Source organism: Carettochelys insculpta, chromosome 2 (genome assembly GCF_033958435.1).
Source record: "Carettochelys insculpta isolate YL-2023 chromosome 2, ASM3395843v1, whole genome shotgun sequence".
Lineage (NCBI taxonomy): Eukaryota > Metazoa > Chordata > Testudines > Carettochelyidae > Carettochelys > Carettochelys insculpta.
Genome location: NC_134138.1, coordinates 246,921,181 through 246,936,219, shown reverse-complemented (window position 1 = coordinate 246,936,219; position 15,039 = coordinate 246,921,181). Strand labels below are relative to the sequence as shown.

Sequence of the window (15,039 nt, the reverse complement as noted above, 5' to 3'; positions counted from 1 at the left end):
ACAACACAATAACTCTAAACCTGGAACCAATCCCTGCAACAAACCTCGCTGTCAACTCTGCTCACATATCTATACCAGTGATATCATCACAGGACCTAACCACATCAACCACACCATCAGAGGATCATTCACCTGCACATCTACTGATATAATATATGCCATCATGTGCCAGCAATGCCCCATGACAATTTACATTGGCCAAACTGGACACCCTCTACGTAAAAGAATAAATGGACATAAATCAGACATCAGGAACGGTAACATATAAAAACCTGTAGGAGAGCACTTCCATCTCCCTAGACACTCAGTAACAGATTTAAAAGTAGCAGTCCTACAACAAAAATAAACTGCAAAGAGAAATTTCAGAGTTTCAATTCATTTGCAGATTTGAATCCATCAACCAAGGGTTGAACAGAGATTTGGAGTGGCTGGCTCATTACAAAAGCAGTTTCTCTGCTCTTGATGTTCACACCTTTTCATTAGCTACTGATAAGGGGCCACATGCTCCCCGACTGAACTGACTTGATTTCTCCTCACTTGATGTTCACAACTCCATCTTAACTGCTGATAATGGGCCACATCCACCCTGACTGAATAGATCTTGTCAACTCTGGCCCTCCACTTGACTGAGACTCCCTCTTTAAATCGTCCTCTGAAACTCCTCCAACTCATGCATTTGACGAGGCGGGTCTTTGCCCACAAAAGCTTATGGTCCAAAATATCTGTTAGTCTATAAAGTGCCACAGGACTTCTTGTTGCTTTTGAACATACAGGCTAACTCGGCTACGTCTCTGATACATAGAACCCTGTGTAGCTTTTCTGCACTTAAACCAAAATGAAAAATATTATTAAACAGAGTTACTAATTTTGTGTTGTACTAATAGAAAACAACATGGTCATTAAGTAATGATACTTTGTTGATGTGATAATATGAAATCACCTTGGTTCAAATACCAAATGCAAAAATTTATTCAGAATCTGCCTTTTACCAGCTGACTAAAGCATAAGACGCAATTGTAAAGTTAAAAACTAAATGTGAAAGACAAAGAAGTGTGTACGTGTGAGACAGAGAGAGAGAGAGGTAATATTTTTTAATGGACCAGCTTCAAATTAGATGTCTGCAAGTCACTGGGGCCTGATGAAATGCATCCTAAAATACTCAAAGAGCTGACAGAAGAGGTATTGGAACCTTTAGCTATCATCTTTGAAAAGTCCTGGAAGTAGGGAGAGATTCCAGAAGACTTGAAAAGGGCAAAGATAGTGTCCTACAGAAAGGGAAAAAAGAACAACCCAGGAAACTACAGAAAAGGAAAAAAGAACAACCCAGGAAACTACAGACCAGTCAGTTTAACTTCTTTGCCAGGAAAGATAATGGAACAAGTAATTAAAGAAATTCATCTGCAAGCATCTGGAAGAAAATAAGGTAATAGGTAACAGCAAATATGGATTTGTGAAGAACAAATCATGCCAGACCCATCTGATAGTTTTCTTTGACAGGATAACAAGTCTTGTGGATAAGGGAGAAGCACATAGATGTGGTATACCTAGACTTTAGTAAGACATTTGATATCATCTTGCATGATCTTCTTATGACTAAACTAGGCGAATACGACTTAGATGGGGCTACTATAAGGTGGGTGCATAACTGGCTGGATAAACATTCTCAGAGAGTAGCTATTAATGATTCACAGTCATGCTGGAAGGGCATAACAAGTGGGATTCCACAGGGGTCTGTTTTGGGAGTGGTTCTATTCAATATCTTCATCGATGATTTAGATATTGGCATAGAAAATATACTTACTAAGTTTGCAAATGATAACAAGCTTGGTTGATGGATTCAAATCTGCAAATGAATTGCAACTCTGAAATTTCTCTTTGCAGTTTATTTTTGAATTGTTTTTGTTGTAGGACTGCTACTTTTAAATCTGTTACTGAGTGTCTAGGGAGATGGGAGTGCTCTCCTACAGGTTTTTATATGTTACCATTCCTGATGTCTGATTTATGTCCATTTATTCTTTTATGTAGAGGCTGTCCAGTGTGGCCAATGTTGCAACTACTTTGCAGGATAGGGTCATAATTCAAAATGATCTGGACAAATTGGAGAAATGGTGTGAGGTAAACAGGATGAAGTTTAATAAGGACAAATACAAAGTACTCCACTTAGGAAGGAACAATCATCTTTATACATACAAAATAGGAAGCCACTGTCTAGGATGGAGTACTGTGGGAAGGGATTTAGGGATCATAGTAGACCACAAGCTAAATATGAGTCAACAGTGCGATGTTGCAAAAAGAAGCAAACATGATTCTGGGATGTATTAACAGGAATGTTGAGAGCAAGACATGGGAAGTCATTCTTCTGCTCTACTCAGCGCTCATTAAGGCCTCAATTAGAGTATTGTGTCCAGTTCTGCACACCAAATTTCAAGAGAGATGTGGAGAAATTGGAGAAGGTCCAGAGAAGAGCAACAAGAATGATTAAAAGTCTAGAGAACATGAGCTATGAGGGAAGAGTGAAAGAACTGGGCTTGTTTAGTTTAGGAAAGAGAAGACTGAGTGGGGACATGATAGTGGTTTTCAAGTACCTAAAAGAGGATTACAAGGAGGAGGAAGAAAAATTGTTCTTTTTGGCCTCTGAGGATAGGACAAGGAACAATGGGCTTAAACTGCAGCAAAGGAGGTTTAGGTTGAACATTTCAAAAAACTTCCTAACTGTCAGGGTAGTTAAACACTGGAATAAATTGTCTAGGGAGGTTGTGGAATCTCCATCACTGGAGACACTTAAGAGCAGGTTAGAAAGACATCTATTGGGGATGTTCTAGATGTTGCTTGGTCCTGCTGGGAGGGCAGGGGACTGGGACTTGATGACCTCTCGAGGTCTCTTCCAGTCAAGTGTTCTTTGATTCTATGGTTCTGTTGGTGAAAGAGACAAACTTTCAAGCTACACCGAACTCTGCAGACCAGAAGAACTGTATGTAAGTCAAAAGCTTGGCTCTTTCACAAATAGAATAATATTACTGCATTCATCTTATCTGTCTAACATCCTGGGAATCAATCTGGTTAGAACACTGCAAACAACAATGAATGCTGGACACAGAACCACAGAATCATGGGGCTGGAAGGGACCTCAGAAGGTCATCTAGTCCAGCCCCCTGCTTCAAGCAGGATCAACCCCTACTAAGTCATCCCAGCCAGGACCTTGTCCAGCCGGGACTTAAAAACCTCAAGGGATGGAGAATTCACCACCTCTCTAGGCAACGCATTCCAGTGCTTCACCAACCTCCTGGTGAAGTAGTTTTTCCTAATATCTAACCTACACCTTCCCCTCTTCAACTTCTGACCATTACTCCTTGTTCTGCCATCTGACACCACTGAGAACAATTTCTCACCCTCCTCTTTAGACCTCCCCTTCAGGAAGTTGAAGGCTGCTATTAAATCACCTCTAAGTCTTCTGTAAACTAAACAAGCCCAAATCCCTTGGCCTATCCTCATAGGTCTTGTGATCCAGACCCTTAATCATTTTTGTTGCCCTTCACTGAACCTGCTCTAGCAAATCCACATCCTTTTTATACTGGGGGGCCCAAAACTGGACACAAATATTCCAGATGTGGCCTCACCAGTGCCGAATAAAGAGAAATAACTACTTCCCTAGATCTGCTTGAAATGCTCCTCCTAATGCACCCCAGTATGCTGTTAGCTTTCTTGGCTACAAGGGCACACTGTTTACTCATATCCAGCCTTTCATCCACCATAACCCCTAGGTCCCTTTCCATCATACTGCTGCTGAGCCAGTTGGTCCCCAGCCTGTAACAATGTTTGGGATTCTTCCGCCCCAGGTGCAGGACTCTACACTTCTCCTTATTGAACCGCATCAGATTTCTTTTGGCCCAGTCCTCCAATTTACCCAGGTCCCTCTGGATTCTCTCTCTACCCTCCAACATATCTACCTCTCCCCCTAGTTTTGTGTCATCTGCAAACTTGTTGAGGGTGCAACCCAGTCCCTCATCCAGATCATTAATAAAGATGTTGAATAACACCGGCCCCAGAACCGAGCCTTGTGGCACTCCACTTGAAACAGACCGCCATCCTGATATTGAGCCATTGACCACCTACCCGTTGGGCCCGACCATCAAGCCAGCTTTCTATCCATCTTATAGTCCAAGGATCCAATCCATATTTCCTTAACTTATGGACAAGAATGTTGTGGGAGACCGTATCAAGAGCCTTGCTGAAGTCAAGGTATATCACATCCACTGACTTCCCCATGTCCACAGAGCTTGTTACGTCGTCATAGAAGCTGATCAGATTGGTGAGGCAGGACTTGCCCCTGGTGAATCCATGTTGGCTACTTTTGATCACTTTCCCCTCTTCCACATGCTTCAAAATGGATTCCTTGAGGATTCCCTCCATTATTTTCCCAGGGACTGAGGTAAGGCGGACAGGTCTATAGTTCCCCGGATTGTCCTTCTTTCCTTTTTTAAAGATGGGCACTACGTTTGCCTTCTTCCAGTCATCCGGTATCTCCCCTGATTTCCAAGAGTCTTCAAGGATAATGGCCATAGGTTCAGCAATGACCTCTGCCAATTCCCTCAGTACCCTGGGGTGCATTAAATCCAGACCCATGGACTTGTGCACATCTAATTTTTCTAGATAGCTCAGAACTTGTTCCTTCCCCACAGATGGCTGCCCTTCACCTTCCTGTACTGCATCATCTGGGACCATCACTGGGAAGTTGACTTTGTCTGTGAAGACTGAGGCAAAAAAAGCATTGAGTACTTCAGCTTTTCCTGCATCATCTGTCACTAGGTTACCTCCCTCATCCAGTAACAGCCCCACACCTTCTCTGATAACCCGTTTATTGTTCACATGCCTGTAGAAACCCTTCTTGTTACTCTTCACATCCCTTGCCAGCTGCAGTCCCAATTGTGCTTTCGCTTTGCTGATTACTGCCTGGCATTCTCCAGCCGTATGTTTATACTCCTCCTTAGTCAACTGTCCTCGTTTCCATTTCTTGTATGCATCCTTTTTGAATTTAAGCTGACTAAGGATTTCCCTGTTAAGCCAAGCTGGTTGCCTACCATGTTTGCATTTCTTACTACGCAGCAGGATTGTTTGTTCCTGTGCCTTCAGTAAGACTTCTTTAAAATACTTCTAGTTCTCTTCAACTCTTTTCCCCTTCATCTTCGTTTCCCAAGGGATCCTGCTCATCTGGTCTCTTAGGGAGTCAAAGTCTGCTCTTCTGAAATCAAGGGTCTGTATGTTACTGCTCACCCTTCTTCCTTTCATCCGGATCCTGAAATCTACGATCTCATGGTCGCTGCAGCCCAGGTTCCTCCCCACTTCTATTTCTTCTACTAGTTCTTCCCTGTTCGTGAGCAACAGGTCAAGTTGCGCACGGCCCCTGGTCGGTTCCTTCAGCACTTGTACCAAGAAGTTATCCCCAATAGTTTCCAAAAACTTCCTGGATTGTCTGTGTGCTGCTGTATTGGTCTCCCAACAAATGTCTGGATGATTAAAGTCTCCCATGAGAACCAGGGCCTGTGATTTGGAAGCTTCACTAAGCTGCCTGAAGAAAGCCTCATCTATCTTCTCTCCCTGATCTGGTAGTCTATAACAGACACCAACTACAACATCACCTCTGTTACATCTACCTCTAAGCTTAACCCAAAGACACTCAACTGGATTTTCTCCTTCTTCATACTGGAGCTCTGAGCAATCATACCGCTCCCTCACATAGAGCGCAACTCCTCCTCCTTTTCTTCCCTGTCTGTCCTTCCTAAACAATTTATAGCTGTCCATGACCGTGCTCCAGTTATGCAAATCATCCCACCAAGTCTCAGTTATTCCAACCACCTCATACTTGTGTGACTGTCTTATCCTTAGCTTGTATCAAAATTCTATTGACATGCGCATACATATCACAACAAGCCGGTCAGTCTTCTAAAATACATTATGCCAAGCATCACAATTCATCTCTGTGCTAACACAACACAACCAGTGCTGAAATAACCAGAATTCATGCAGAAGCAGAAGAATTGTCCATCTGTCCAATACCACCTAAGTCCCCCCTTGGCAGATGCCTATCATTCCTGCACAGAGAAGAAAGATCAGCTACCCGCAATGTTGTGTCACTTCCCTGGACCACACAGATCCTTTTGAGCAGGTTCAAGTGAAACATGCTTTGTCCCCCCATAGGCCCTGGCTCAATGGAAATGCTGGCAGCTCAAGCCCATCTCCAGGTACAGTTTGAACATCTCTAGACCAGTACCTTTGGGACCTGACTGGTACTGAATGAGAGAATTTATCAGACCATGGGAGGTGAATATTGTCTAGCACATTACTAACACTTCCATTGCTTTCATGGCTCTTAGAAGACATTTAGGGGTAAATTACAGCTAAATGACAGCACAGAACACTGAGAGCCAGGACGAGTGGCTGTAAACAAACTTTATGTGATCATGGGAAACTTGGCCTCACCTGTGATACGTGGTTGTCTGGTTTACTAAAATCATGCTGGACCATGGATGTTGCCAGACAAGAGTGTGCCAGACTGGAGAGGTTTAACATATAGTAGATGTGCCCTCTCTAGGGCACTTCTGTTCACTGCCAAGGCTCTGTTTCACTTCACAAAGCACCATGAAGGTTTGTGTTAAACAGTAAGTTCCTTTATTATCAACTTCACATATAGCCAGAAGAACACAAAGTAGCTGTAGCAGGCTTCTGCTTTAACTAGCATTCTGAGCCAACATTGCTAAATAAAGAGTGTAACTATTGCCTGGCTTACCACTCTTACACAACAAAACAAGCTGCTCAGTACAGTGGCTAGGAGAAGCTCTGGTAGCATGGCGAGTTCAAAACCATGGAACTAGAGACCAAAATGTAGGGCCAGATAGTGTTTCTGGATGGATGGCTCTGTCTCTATGGATCCCCAGGACCTGAAGGGTTGGGGGGGGGTATATTCATGGCACATTTTGCATGACTTGTTCATTTTGATTCAGGAAAATTTAAAGATTAGATCCTCACAAGGTTTTCGCTTGCTCCCCACCCAAGTCTCTACCTACCCCAAACACAAATGATTATCCTCACTTAAAGTGGGACACATTAATTTTTATTGTTCCATCATTTATATGAAAGGACCTACAGTAGGGCTGGATTTCAATCCAGATTTCCTATTTCTCACTTATAAATCAGAAAAATTCCCTCTCCCAGTTGTCATACAATGTGTCATGTGTAGACATGTGTAGCGATGGTGTGAACATGTGTAGAGGTGGTGTGAACAGCTACTGTCAGACTAAGGACCTCAGGCTGTGGATATTCTGAACCAACACATTCCCTGGATCATTGGCCGCATTCCCACTCTGGCCAGTTTCTTCAGCCTTTGAGACTTTAGTAACTGGGTCCATGCTCCCCAGCAGAGTAGCAATGTAGACACTTGACACTGCTGTGATCCTCTCACTCTTGGGTAGACTTTCTGCCATCAGGATGACATGGAGCTGGTGATCCACCCGCAGAATCCAGGAGTGAATCTGGTCCACTATTTGCAGAGAATTACAAAACTGTTCATGAGTATAAAGAGGCAGCATTTATCCTAATGTTCATTTGCTCCACTCACAACCCCCTTGAAAGAGACCAGTCCTACACCGTGGCTGTAGTGTTAACAAATTGGTTCTGTAAGATTGGGGGGAAAAATGAAGCTCAGAGCTGAAGACCTTCCCCTCAGAATGCCTTGCAATCAGCCCCCACAGGGTTACATTCAGTGCCTAGGCTGACCTCAATTTCTGTGGCAGCTCCTGGAAAGAGAACTGAGATCTTATATAAGAAGGAATTCAACAAGCCACTTAAAGGAAGAATTAGAGAGGTGCCTTATTTACATACAGTGGCATGGATGGGCAATGACATGTACACAAATATAGGCGGCTATTTCCCTGTTATGAAGAACTTACAACACCCATGGAAGAGCAGCTGCTTTTCAAATGGAAGTGAATTGACATGTAGTATTATTTTTCAGTTTTGATACTTATTTCAGAGCTCATTAAATGTGCCAAGGTGATAATGCTAAAATCCCACATAATACAAAGCCCATATCACTTCGACGTTCTGCGCATGAGTTTCCCTAGCTGAAAGATACAGATAATGATATTGTCTTTCTTTGCTGTCTAGTGTGAAAAGCACTATATAAGAGCTATGTATTTACCATTATGATCATCATCCCTAATTGTTATCTCTGGAACTTGTACAGCATAGACTATCCCAGAAATATGCCACCTCCATTAGCAAAGGAATAATTCAGTCTTCCATGTTCATTCCATCCTTGGCTTTATTGCTCAGATTGCCAAAAAGAAAGCCACTTAAGTCAATTATGTTGCTGGTATTTGTTATGCAGATGGATGTTTAGTGAGAAATGAACTAAGACCAATCCACTTGATCTAGGCCACCAAACCACAAAGAGATATATTCTATTCCAACCACTTTTTCTGGGTATGGAGTTGATCAAATAAGCTGGGGAAGAGGGAAGGACTCAAACATAGAGAAGGCTATACTCTTTCTTTAGAAGAATAAAGAGCAAAAACTATATTCTTTTATTTTGTGCAATATGGTGACAAGTGCTATGTAAAAACCTAACATAGAAGAGAAATACTCTCACAGATGTTTATAGACTAACCACCATTCACTTCCTTTGTATTTTTCATTTGCAAATTGATAAATTTATTCCATTAATTATCAGGGATTATAATTTAAAAAGAAACCACGCACATGCACACAAACCCACTAAGGATTCACAGTCACATTTTACAAAAGATATGCTGGCACATTGCTTTAAGCCAAAATGAAGCAGGCTGTAAGCATGCTGGGGGCTCGGAACGCAAAGGGTTGGAGGATTTTAATTGCCCATGATTACATTATTTATGTCTCCCCCTTTGAGTATCTTAAATGAGAAATGGAAGTTGGCAAGCAGATGTGCCTGTCATAGTTTAAATATGTTTAGGAAATGTTACTCCAATTAGGGGAATTCAGTGGGAAAAACAAAGCAACACTGTATAACAAAGGAAATCACACACATTTATATGGATTTACACATCCACTCAGTTTTAGACTGAGGATTTTTAATGACTTTTGAAATCTATATTTTTCTCATATTTTTTAGATTATGATAGAAGATTCTGAATTTGCATAATTTGTAATAGCATTGAAGGCAACAGTTGAAATGTAAAAAAAGTTTTAGCTTATGATATGTTCATCTGGCAATGAGAATAACATACCTCACTTCCAACAACAGAAGTAAACACAATGTCCTCTGTTTCTACTGGCAATAGTGTAGTAATAAGCATAACTTCTATATATCAGTATTGAAATCACGTTACAAATTAAGACCTTGACCATGCAAATCCTAACAAATGTGTAAAGTCTGCTGTGCACATGTGTGGATTTGGTGTCATAATAACTATTTGTACAAGTTTTTGATTTGTACCTGAACATAAACATTGAATTTCTGAACTTTTAATTTTAGTCATTTACGGATTTTAAAATGTATTTTGCTTCTTCCCAAGTTGAGATAGAATCAACATAATATTTTATACTTTTCTTTTTCCTTTTCTTATGCTGATTCCTGAGGAGCGGGCTACTGTAAACATCAGCTAACAGTCAGAGCATATCACACCAGTGCTCAACTTAGCAGGTACCTTACAATTAATATGCAAGATGTGGAACCACCAACTTTCTGCATGATTGTCCTTGTAGTGTGGAACTGAAGCAATGTGCATATCCCAAGCAAAGGAGAAGGGGGCATGTTATAATGGCCATTAATTAAGTTGTAAACTGTCCTTGAGCAATGGCTTTTCGATCAGTGACAACCTCATGCTCACTTCCTGTTTTTAAAGTGACAGGGTTTGACATCAAACCTTGTACACATTTTTGCTTGTAGAATTAGTTAGGCATTACTCCAGCAGGGGAGCTGAGTTACAGGTCAGGGGGTGTCATCTTCTAGGAATATTCAAGGGCTGGGTTTCCAGCTCCACCAATATTTGGGGCCAGTCCTCCCCCAGTCCAATCTCCTGGCCCCATGTACCTCTCCTGGAGCATCTCCTGGTCCTGCCTGCCAGCCCTGTGTGACTTAAAAGTGCCCTTGGGTGGCACTGCCTTTGGTTTTATGTGCTGCCCTCGTCCTTACTATTGACCCAACAGCTCTCATTGTCCAAGGACTGTGTCCAATGACATCTGCAGGGGTGGTGCTTGCGGGCAGCAGGTCATGGAGCCTCCCTGCCCTTCCACCGAGGAGCTACTGCCAGACAGCTGTGTTGGTCACTTTTGGAAGCTGCCCATTGTAAGTGCCACATCCCTTACCTGCTCCCAAACTCCAACTCTCTGCCTTAGCCCAGAGCCTGCACCCAAACTCTCACTCAGAACTTGAACTCTCTGATATGCTGCTCTGCTATCTTCACACCACGGCCATTAAATCTTCTAGGGTCCAAAAGAATCTTAGAATGCTCAGACTTGCGAGATCTACATCTTGGATGTATCTGGAGGCTTTGGGACAAAAACTGTTGAAGTGGTCGGCATAGCCAAAAAGTCAAACCATTGTCTTAGAGGAGTTCAGGACAAAAGAAAAAAAACTTCTAAAGTATTTGGAAATTCTTCATCACGAAGCTACACAATCACTCCCAAAAGGCAACATCTAACTTCACAGGACTGTACTGATTTTGAAACAATTGGAAAGTATCAAATATGTTTGACACAAAGTATTATTTACCTTTTGTTTACACAAAAACACGATATATATATATATATATATATAAGACCAGCTACCCCAAATCTATATATCTGTCATCTACAAAACCAACAATGATGAAAACACTTGGGCAAAATACTGCAGTAATATTCCTAATTAAAATTTCTGAGGGTGGGAGACATAATAACTGGATCTACATGGAGTGGTATTGCTGGCAGCTTCATGCTAATGAGCAATCTTGAAATTGCAAATATCCACTCATTTGCATAATCGTGTGGCATAGCTGCACAAGATCTCACTGACAGCAGAAGTATAACAAATTAAGGCATAAGGGGCTGACAACAGAGGGGGTTTTTGCTGGCAGAGGCATGTTTACTGCTGGCAGCAGCTTCTGCCGACAGCGAGCTCTCATGTGGGTGATTATGCTAATGAGTGGTCATTTGCAATTGCCAGAATGATCTTTAGCATGAAGCTGCAGGCAATAACCCTCCGTGTAGACACAGCCAATGTGCTTCAAAAATATACATCTAACATGTTCTCTAATATGCAGAGAAAGTACTTTTAGGCTCTAAACCTAAAGACCAGGTCTACACTAGCCCCCTCCTTTTGGAGGGGGCATGTTAATGAGTGATTTCAGAAGATGCTAATGAGGAGCTACGATGAACATGCAGCACCTCATTAGCTTACTGGTGGCAGAGCACAATTTGAAAGAGCCACTTCAAAACGCACTTTGCCCTTGTAGATGGGGGCCTTTCAACAGTACTCCCTGATTTCAAAAGCCCGTTCTTTCCAAAACCAAATGGAAAGAAGGGGCTTTCAAAATCGGGGGTCCTTTTGAAAGGCTGCTGTCTACACGGGCAGCATATGCTTCAAAAGTGACAATTTCAAATCACGTGCAGCTGCCATTATGCTAATGAGGTGCTGCATATTCATGAAAACACCTCATTAGCATTTTCTGAAATCCCTCATTAACATGCCCCTCTGAAAGGAGGGGGCTAGTGTAGACATGGCCAAAGTGTGAGGACTGATTACCCAGGAGATACAGAATTGGGTAGTACTTCTGTTTTTGTTGAAATATGTTTTCTCAAATCAGAGAATTGGCTAACAATTTAAAACTGTTTAACTTAATTTTCATTTAATCCTTTTATAAACTCTTTATGATCTTTTTACCATTTTTCTACTGACCCTTTTAAGTTCATTAGCTTCTGTAATTACAGCACGTAATTTTTCTCCAGCTTTTAAATCAAGTTATATAGTGTAATTAAAATATATCTTTCCTCAGTTGGAATAGGAGAACTAATTCTTAAATGAAATACAAATAATTGCAATTCTGATTTTTATTATTGTAATTCAATGTTAAAAAGCTTATTAGCATGCTATTAAGAAAGTGATTCTTCAAAAAATACGTACTGTACGACATTTCTGCTTTTTGCTGTTGAAAATTACATAGTACATTATTCCTCAACAAAACAGCAATGCATTTGAATCAAAACCATTATCGCTGTGCTCTGTTGCCTAGAAACTATAAATTTGAAGTATAATGCATTTAGATGGACATTTAAATTACAAACAGCCGTCCAACTGTTCTTCACAAAATGTATAGACAGAAAGCAGTCTGCTATAGTCTACTATTCTGTGCCTCTTAAGAAAAAGGAAGAGTTTAGTTTTTTTTGTTTTTTTTTTTGCGTCAGGTATTTTACATTCAGTTTGATAAAATATTCCTAAACCTACCTGTTCCCAGGCAAATACATGCTGATTGAAGTAGAATTGAATCTGTTCATTGGCAATGTTGATACACAGTTGTTCAAAAGAGTTTTTCTTGAAATTTTCAAAGCCAAAGATATCAAGAATCCCAATGTTTAGCCAATCATCATTTTCGCTGAAAAGATGAGAAAGGCTCTTTATACTTTTATCTCTGTTATTCTACATAGTGCCTACCTTCCTTATTGTTTCAAGGAAATAAAAAAGGGGCCAAATTCATCACTGATGCTGGAAGTTACATAAGGGTAAATTTTGCCCAATCAAATTAATCTTAATAGAATCATCAATTCTAATACGAAATACAATAATACATGTACATCTACGATGAGTGTATTTACTAAACATGATGTATTTACAGTGAGTATGAATAAACTCAGCTAGCAAAGACAAGCAGGATTTCCAATTTCAGGTTTAAACTAATATACTTTAAACCTATCAGTAGAAAGCAGACTATGGTTCATAAATAGCACACAGTTGCTCTTTGTTTCAACGGTAATAAAATAGGTTTATAATAAAGTACTAGTTATTTGTTGCTTCAGATTATTTGCTCATAATGCTGTAGGCTACGTTTTCTAAAAAGATTGTCTGCGAAGGCTCCTAAATTCATTTTTATGCACCAAAATACCTGTTTCAAATATTAAGATAGGAGTTAAATTTGCAATGAGATGCATGCAGTAGGCATTTAGAAGTCTAGATTTAGGAACTGAAGTATGAAAATTTGACCTTACATGTTACTAGCAAAAAATCTGAAGAAAAAGTACTGGATGAGTAACTACAGGAATTTAGCAAGTAAATGCCTATTTTGTTACCTCATCCCTTCCCCTTCTACACTGGAATCAAGCTCATTCCACTGGGTTGGCACCCTCAAAGCCTGCTCAATGGCAGTGATGGGATATGTACATAAATTGGCTGTACAGTAATCCCCTAGTATGTGTGATTTCCATTTGCACTTAACTTGCGTTTATGTGAGTTAAGGTAAATTGAAAGCTCTCGAGCCCCCAGCTCGGGGAAGTCGGGGAGAAGACCTGCCGCAGTGGCTGTCTGCTCGCTGGGCTCCCCCAGCTGAGGGAGCTGGAGAGAAGCCACACCTGGCTCCCATAAGCCCAGGGGAGCCAGGAGCCAGACTGCTGCCTTGTTCCCAACTCTCCCCCTCCGATTTATATGAAATTTGAGTTATGCCAGAGCGCGCAGGAACGCAACCTTTGCATAACGCAGGGGACTACTGTACAGCTAAGTCTGTTTTGTATTTTGGCTTAATAACCATTGATCAAAATTATATTTATTCCTTTACTGAGTATCTTAAAGATTAAAGGGCTCTTACGGCTATTCAACTGCAGGCTTGCATTCCTCTGATGCTTCTCAAATGAAAATGCAGATTTGCCAGAGTGAAAATAGTATACATATTCTGAATCTCCCTCGACATACAGCTGCCATGGACGGTCTTGACTTACACGATTTTCTAACAAAGCTATGCCACTCCTTCACCAAATTAATTTGCATCCCCATCCCCTACTCTTTACCTGTTTGGGTCTAGACTATAGACCTCAGGCAAGCACAGTTGTTTCTTATGTTTGTAAGGTATGCAGCAAAATGGGGTACGAACCTGAACCCGATAGGACTTTGGGCTCTATCATTATATATATAAAATAACAACAAGAACACCAGAGGATGATTGTAAATGAGATCAGAATATGGCCAAATTAATCTACAGATGTACGGCAGAGTGGGACTTAAGTGTTATGAATAGGTTTACTCCTAACTTACACGGGAATAACTGAAATCAAAATTTCACCCAAATAATCTATAAATACTGAGATCTCATTATTATGGCTATTTACTCTATGCCTAATGTATACTGTTCAAGAAAAAAGTATATGATCAGAAATGTTTGCAACAGGCACAAAAGTTATCAGATGAAGGAAGGATTTCTAAGAACTAATTGTTACAGATCTGGACAAGCTAGTTAAATACTATATTATGAATGTTCAGTTCCCAGATCTATCTATTTCATGTAGTTATACAAATCATACATTTCATATTGCAAAGAGATTTCTTCTTCTTGAAAAATGTCCCTTTACCTTAAAAGTTTGTCTGGCTTCAGTAAAGTATTGATGCGATTGACTATCCAACTGAAGAGACGTCCATACAATGCTTTGGCCACAGCATCTCTAACATCGATAGCTTTTTCCACGGTGTTCGGACGGATAATGGTTTCCCCTCTAGTCACCACACAGTGGGAGGTGAGAGCTTCTTGCAGTTCATCAGCCTGCATGCACAGCAAGGAAGCACCTAGGAAGTGAGCATATGTAATGTTAAAATATACACACACTTTCCAGGCATAATTCTGAAAGAAGGAGGGAGTTCTTAGTTTTTAAGGACTGGATTCTAACAGCACAATAAAAACAATAAGGTGCCTTGCAGTGTCCTGATTACAGGGCTCTATGGAATTGTTCTGTCTCAGGCATAATTTGGAGCTATCTCCCCTCTCACCATCACTTTCTCAGGTGCAGATTAACGTACCCTCAGTGACAGCTCAGCCAGGCTGGCCAATA

The 15,039-nt window shown here is 40.9% G+C and overlaps 1 protein-coding gene across 1 annotated transcript in view; it reads right to left on the bottom strand.

Moving 5' to 3' along the window:
• Window positions 1–15,039, bottom strand: part of MYO3A (myosin IIIA) — a 175,920-nt gene that overhangs the window by 69,584 nt on the left and 91,297 nt on the right. The window contains exons 18-19 of the mRNA XM_074986283.1: window positions 14,566–14,776; window positions 12,458–12,605 (exon numbers count right to left, since the gene is read on the bottom strand). Coding sequence (XP_074842384.1) covers window positions 12,458–12,605; window positions 14,566–14,776 — 359 coding nt within the window. The remainder of the gene's footprint in view (window positions 1–12,457; window positions 12,606–14,565; window positions 14,777–15,039) is intronic.